Source organism: Drosophila miranda, assembly GCF_003369915.1.
Source record: "Drosophila miranda strain MSH22 chromosome Y unlocalized genomic scaffold, D.miranda_PacBio2.1 Contig_Y1_pilon, whole genome shotgun sequence".
NCBI classification, from domain to species: domain Eukaryota; kingdom Metazoa; phylum Arthropoda; class Insecta; order Diptera; family Drosophilidae; genus Drosophila; species Drosophila miranda.
Genome location: NW_022881603.1, coordinates 18,454,918 through 18,462,318, shown reverse-complemented (window position 1 = coordinate 18,462,318; position 7,401 = coordinate 18,454,918). Strand labels below are relative to the sequence as shown.

Below are 7,401 nucleotides of genomic sequence, written 5' to 3'. Positions count from 1 at the left end.
CGGTAGCAAATGATCTTTGCAGTGGGGGCATTGGAAACGACAACACCAAAATGCATTTCCTTTGGGCCGCACCACTGGCAATAATCTAAAATATTTAAGCTGCTTGACCCGACATACTCCCCCCGTTGGAAGCCTGACTTTCAACAGCATCTTTAAGGGGCAGCAGGCACAGCTTGTTGACGGCGCGCTTGGTGATTCCAGATGACGTCTTCAGCACAGCAACTCGGGCAACGCCATCTCGTCCAGGCAAAAGCTCGACCACTCTCGCCAGTGGCCACTTCATGGGAGGAAGATTCTCATCCTTGACAAGAACCAAAGCTGCGACTGCTAAACTAGGCTTCGCAGTGCGCCACTTTGAGCGCTGCTGCAGTGACGTTATGTACTCCTCCTTCCACCGGGACCAAAAGAGCTGCTGCAGGTACGAAACGCGCTGCCAGCTGTCCAGGCGATCGAAGTTTAGCTGCGTGACGTCAGGCTCAGCGAACGAAGCAGGAGGGCCACCATTCAAGAAATGCGCTGGAGTTAGAACATCTAGATCGGCAGGGCTCTCTGAAATTGAAACTAAAGGTCTTGAATTAATCACTGCCGTGATGTGGCACAACAGCGTCCGCAGCTCATCAAATCCAAGAACCGAGTTGCCTATCGCACGGTAGAAGTGGTACTTGGCCGTCTTCACTGCAGCCTCCCATAGACCACCAAAATGAGGGGAGCGCGGAGGAATGAAATGCCAGCCTATAGCCTCGACCAAGCAAAAATCCAGCAGCGCCTTCTGATGGTCATCGCTGAGGACCAGGCGCTTCAATTCCATCAGCTCATTCTTAGCGCCGACAAAATTGGTTGCGTTGTCTGACCAAATTTGCCGCGGCTTCCGTCTGGTACATATGAAGCGCTTTAGTCCATGTAGAAAAGCAACTGTGGATAAGTCCTTTATAAGCTCCAGATGAACAGCCTTGGTAGCGAAAGAAATGAAGACGCAGACGTAGCACTTGATTGGAGCCTTGTTGCGTGCCTCCGGTTTGTAGAAAAACGCCCCACAGAAGTCCACGCCTGTGATCTCAAAGGCATGAGAACCATCGAGCCGCTCTATTGGAAGATCCGCCATAATATGCTCCAATACCCTGGGCTTCAGTCGAAAGCATCTTACGCACTTGTTTACTGCCTTGTTTAGCGTCTTCCTCCCCCCAATAGGCCAATATTGGGATCGAATTAGTCCAAGCAAAGCTCGAGGACCAGCGTGCAGATTCCGCTCATGAAAATGGGAGATTATTGCAAGAGTCAGTGGATGGCTGCTGGGCAAGATGATGGGATGACGGCCATCAAAATCCAACGAAGAGTTTTTCAGTCGACCATCTACCCTGAGAAGTCCAAACTGATCCATGAATGGCGATAACGATGCGATTGAGCTCGATGAGGAGACTGCTCCCCTTGCCCGCAGTGACTTCATGTCCTCCCATAGCTGAGTACGCTGGACTAGTCGTAGCAATACCTGGGTTCCATGTTCAATGTCTGAGACACTGAGTCGGGGCGCTGAATTCGGTTGCAAAACTTGTGAATGTATCCGAAAACGCGTTGCAAAGAAGCAAATGAATTCGCATACTTGGAATCAGCAATAATGTCCATGTAGGGCGATTTGACCAGAAGAGCCTTCCGACGAAGTTCAAGGGCTGGCTTATCAGGTAGCACAGTGGGTGGCCAGTCATCTGAGGAGCCGCAAAGAAATGGAGGACCATGAGCCCAAAGAGGTGACTCATTCAGCTCAGTCGGATGAGCCCCTCGAGACAGAATGTCGGCTGGGCTTAAAGCTGTAGGAACATAGCGCCATTCCATTTTTTCGGTCATTTCCTGAATCGTTGACACTCTATTCGCAACAAAAATATTAAATCTTGACGGCTCGTCCCGAATCCAAGAGAGCGCAACGGCAGAATCACACCAACAGTAACACCTTCCCTTGAATACATTCATTCCAGCTATCTCAGATATGAGCCTAGCCAGCAACTCCGCTCCACAAAGCTCCAACTTTGGTACTGTAAGTGTCTTCAAAGGAGCCACACGAGATTTGGCACAAAGTAAGTGACTGCTGAAATGCTGACCCTTGGACACGACATAAATGCATGCACCATAAGCCTCGATGCTGGCATCGCAAAATCCGTGAATTTCCAGCGTAGAGTCTGGCCGAGGAAATTCAAGTCGACGAATCTGACCAAAACTGGTGCATATTTCCTGCCAGTGCGACTGGAAGGCTTTCATCCCAGGACAACTTCTCTTGGCACAAACGCTGGAGAAAGATTTTGGATTTAGTAATTACGGGACCAGCTAGTCCGAGAGGATCGTAGAATCGCGCTATGGATGACAAAACAGAGCGCCTGCAGGAATTCAAAGAAGATTGAAGGGCCGAGAACGAAAATAATAGTAGATCAGAAACCGGATCCCACGAAAGTCCTAAAGTTTTAGTCACATGGCTGCCATCGTCGAACTTCAAAAATGTTTCCTTGTCCTCTTCCGGAACTCCATCCAGCACAGCAGGGACGTTCGAACACCATTTCCTCAATCTGAACTGACCTCTAGACAAAATTCCAGTAGTTTGCTCCCGAATCCGGATAGCCTCCTCCTGCGAGCTGGCTCCAGATATCAAGTCATCCACGTAGAAGTCACGGCGAAGGATTTCAGCTCCAACTGGAAACGCCATCTGCTCGTCTATTGCCAACTGATGCATCGCTCGCACAGATAGATAGGAGGCAGGCTTCGTCCCATAAGTAACGGTGTCCAATTGAAACACACGCAATCTTCTACCCTGGAGTTTCTCCACAGAATACACTGCAAGTTGCTATCCTCGGTCGAGACTCTTACACAACGATACATCTTACAGATATCTCCCGTAATCGCAACGGCGTATGACCGAAATCGAGCAAGAATATGAAACAGTTTGGGTTGGATTACGGGACCAGCCATTAAAACGTCGTTCAGGGAATATCCAGATGAGGTTGAAGCGGATCCATCAAAAACGACGCGAAGCTTGGTCGTAGAACTATCTTCCTTCATGACGCAATGGTGAGGCAAAAAATATCGGCAGTTGCTGATTGACTGGGTAGGAACCTGAGACATATGGCCTAAATCAAGGTACTCCTTTATAAATGCTGCATACTGAGATTTAACATCAGGGCGACGATCTAACTTTCTCTCAAGGGTCAGGAATCTACGAAGCGCTTGATTGTAAGATTCTCCAAGGAGATCCAAATTATATTTTGCTGGCAGCCGAACACAATAATCGCCTTTATGTAGTCGACGGAAATGCTGCACAAAGTGGGCTTCACAATCTAGCTCTTCTTTGGTAGACTTTATTATTGGTTCGATGCAATTTTCTACCTCCCAAAACCTCCGAAGAAGCACCTCAAGCCGATCCTCTGGACTATTATCCTCAGCAGCTACGGCCCGAGCGCGAGATACCATCAACGAGGAACCTTTTAAACGCGAACAACTTCCAGACACGACCCATCCCAAGCGCGTTTTCTGAATTGAAGGCAATCCTGGCAGTAGCTTGACCTGACCAACACACAGGAGCTCGAAAAACAGACTTGCGCCAATTAGCAGATCGACGCGCTGCGGCTTATAAAACTCCGGATCAGCTAGTGGTATGTTAGATGGAATGTTGCAGTTTTGAGTGTCAATTCCAAAGCTTGGCTGTCGATCGGTTATGCTAGAGGCTACAATGGCAGTGATGAGAGTTGAGTAATCCGATGAGCGAGAGTGCAGGCTTACGTTGACCGAAAATCCATCCGTGACGAAGCTGGAGTCGCCTATTCCCGAGACTGCAGTCGATGATTTCATTTTTCTAAGCTGAAGCTGATTCGCGAAACGAGAAGTTATTAGATGCAACTGCTCCATTAGACATTTAGACAGCGTTGTGCCCGGCATAAGTTATTCGTTAAATGATAAGAGTTCGACGAGTAATATGAAATCGAGTCGCTAGGTTTTCTATATTCTCTACTTCAAGGTCATCCACCGAGTGTGTTTCATCCACACATACCGTCACTAGTTCCTCTAGTAGTGACTTCAGTTTTCGATCCGTTTTATAAAATTGCCACAGAAGCATTAATGGTGTTACAGCAACTTGTTAAAGTAATTCGACCATTGGACACAAATGATTCAAAATCTGGTTTCGATGCGACACCCTTTGTTGGGCAGGTTTATTCTTGTACGCTGCAAAAACTAAAAGTCACTGACGTAGATCAGGAGGTGAAGGAAAGAGCTATAGCATGCATGGGACAAATTATTGCTAATATGGGAGACATGCTAAAAACTGAACTGTGCGTTTGTTTACCGATTTTTATGGAACGCCTTAAGAACGAAGTAACCCGGCTGAGCAGTGTGAAAGCGCTCACTATGATTGCAGCATCCACGTTACGTATAGACCTCACGCCAATTTTGCATGATGTATTACCGACTTTAGGTACATTCTTGCGCAAGAACCATCATGCCCTGAAGCTCCACTCTTTGGATCTTATTAACAAAATTGTTATCAACTATTCAAGCAACTTTGAACCCAATCTACTGCAGACAGCAATAGAAGAAATTCCACCACTCGTATCTGATACAGACTTACACGTAGCTCAGTATTCTTTAACGCTCCTAAGCACTGTAGCCCGTAGGCAGCCGCAAGCATTAGTTGGCATACATGAGCAGTTTTTACCATCAGTACTTATTCTAGTTCGGTCACCATTGTTGCAGGGAACAGCATTGAACTGCACGTTGGAGTTGTTTCAAGCTTTGGTTCAAACGCAGTTGCCTGGCTTAGACTATCACTCGCTTGTGTCAAAACTTATGGCGCCAGTCTTGATTGGTGGTGAAATGACGTCCAGAAGTACAACTACGTCTCCAATTGAACCACTACAACTTCATAAACAAGCATATCATTCATCAGCCAAGTGCATTGCTGCTCTAACTCAACAATGCTCGCAAGTGGCCACACCATTAGCAACAAAGCTGATAACAGACCTACAAAAACGAAACGACACAGAAGTAATCTTTTGTTTATTAACAATTGGCGAAATAGGTAGGCACTTTGATCTGAGCTCCATACAGGTGCTCCCAAAAACTATTATAGAATGCTTTGGTGCAACCTCCGAAGACGTGAAAGCAGCAGCGTCACATGCCCTTGGAGCGGTATCTGTTGGCAGCTTGCAGACATATTTACCGCTTATTTTAAAAGAAATCGAAGTACAGCCCAAGCGACAATATTTGCTTCTTCATTCCTTAAAGGAAGTAATATCGTCTCTTTCTGTAACACCTTGTGGCCTCGCCCAATTGTTACCATCTGTGCCATCCATATGGACTCAGCTTTTCAAGCATTGTGAGTGCTCAGAAGAAGGTTCACGTAATGTGGTGGCCGAATGCCTTGGGAAGCTCGTTCTGGTTAACCCTGAAGAATTACTGCCGCAATTACAGCAAGCACTGCGATCGGAGAGTGCTACTATGCGTACTGTTGTTGTCTCTTCAATCAAATTTACCATTTCCGATCAGCCACAACCAATAGATGTCCTTCTTAAACAAAGCATTGGATAATTCCTTTTCGCGCTTCGTGACCCAGAACCACAAGTGCGACGCGTTGCTCTTGTTGCTTTCAATTGAGCTGTGCACAACAAGCCAAGCCTGGTGCGCGACTTGCTACCTACCCTTTTGCCATGGTTGTATTCTGAAACAAAAGTTAAGAGTGAACTTATTCGAGAGGTAGAAATGGGACCGTTTAAACACACAGTTGACGATGGTCTGGATATCCGTAAAGCTGCTTTTGAGTGCATGTATACACTGCTTGAGCAGGGCTTAGATCGTGTAGATGTTATGCAATTTCTAGATCATGTGCAAGCTGGACTTTGCGACCACTACGACATTAAGATGTTGACGTACCTAATGACTGCTCGTTTAGCCGTATTGTGTCCGGATAAGGTGTTGCTAAGACTTGATCAATTTATTCAACAACTACGTGATACATGTACACATAAGGTGAAAGCCAATTCCGTGAAACAGGAATACGAAAAGCAAGATGAACTGAAACGTTCCGCACTTCGCGCCGTGTCTGCACTTTCTGAAATACCCAAAGCAAAGAAAAATCAGCATTTAATTGATTTTCTAAAATCAATTAAGGAAACTCCAGAATTGGCAAAAATTTACGAGTATATACAGAAGGATTCAGTCGCTGGGGGCTCGGAAATTATTTTAATGGATCAAAGTTAAAAGCCCTGTGAGCTCGGAAATAATTTTACTGGATCAAAGCTAAAATACAAGCATAGATTTCTAGTTTCTTTCATCTGTCAAACATTTGCGTATGCAAATGTAGTTATGTCTGAATTAGATATATTTAAATAAATAGATATATTTAAATAAATAAATATATAACAAGGGTAAACACATAGTAAGGTGAGCGTTAACAGAGAAGCGATCGTTAACAGTGACGACTTTAAAGGCGTTTTCGGAGTCGATGTTAACTGGAAAATTGTTAACAGGCCAGCAGTAATAAGGTTGTTTAAGTTGATTTAATTACATTTTCTTAGATATAAGCTAATATCAATTATTTTGTATTTAAATCGTCACGATGCAAGTTGAAGAGATAATGACACTGAGAGTCGCAGATTTGCGAGAGAAGTTAAGAGAGCTTGCGTTGCAGACGACGGGACGAAAGCGCGATTTGCAAGATAGACTATTAATACATCACGGCTTTCCAGTTGAGGATGAAGAAGAGTCAGAGAATGAGTCCGTAGTAACAGCAGTGGATGATACCGTAGCAGTTCAACCAGGTACGCGACAGGCACAGTATAAATCTTGGTTTACGCTAAAAGACGTGGAAGGTAGTGTGTCACAATTTTCTGGTTCTAATAACCCCGACATCAATCAATGGATAGAGGAATTAGAAGAATGCGCAGCTACTGTTCAATGGAGTCAATTACAATTATTCATTTATGCCAAGCAGTTGTTAGTTGGTGCAGCAAAATCTTTCGCTCGTAGTTTGCGTGATATTCGTAACTGGAATTCGTTGAAGGCAGCTCTGTTGGATGAGTTTAGTGTTAAACTGTCGTCCGTAGAAGTACATAGAATGTTGCAAAAGCGCCAGCAGAAAAAAGGAGAGTCGTTGCATGAGTTTTTGTATGCGTTAATGGAGATAGCCAAGCCAATTAAACTAGATGATGAGAGTTTAATCGAATATTTTGTGGATGGTATACCAGACGCTAGGGCAAGTAAGGCAATGCTGTACCAAGCTAGAAACTTAAAGGAGCTTAAATTTCAGATCGATGTTTACCAGAAAGCTAGAGGCGGATCCAAGTCGATGAGTAAGAATTGGCCGCTGAGTAATAAAAGTGAGAGTTCGGTGAAAGGGTCGATGGCAGAGATTTTTAGGAAATGTTTTAAGTG

General features: G+C 45.0%; 1 protein-coding gene across 1 annotated transcript; it reads left to right on the top strand.

The window, feature by feature from the left end:
* Positions 1–3,892: 3,892 nt before the first annotated feature.
* Positions 3,893–6,266, top strand: LOC117190602 (cullin-associated NEDD8-dissociated protein 1-like). Its single transcript, XM_033395648.1, has one exon. It carries the CDS (start codon positions 4,093–4,095, stop codon positions 5,557–5,559), a length of 1,467 nt encoding a protein of 488 aa, XP_033251539.1. The 5' UTR covers positions 3,893–4,092; the 3' UTR covers positions 5,560–6,266.
* Positions 6,267–7,401: the final 1,135 nt, after the last annotated feature.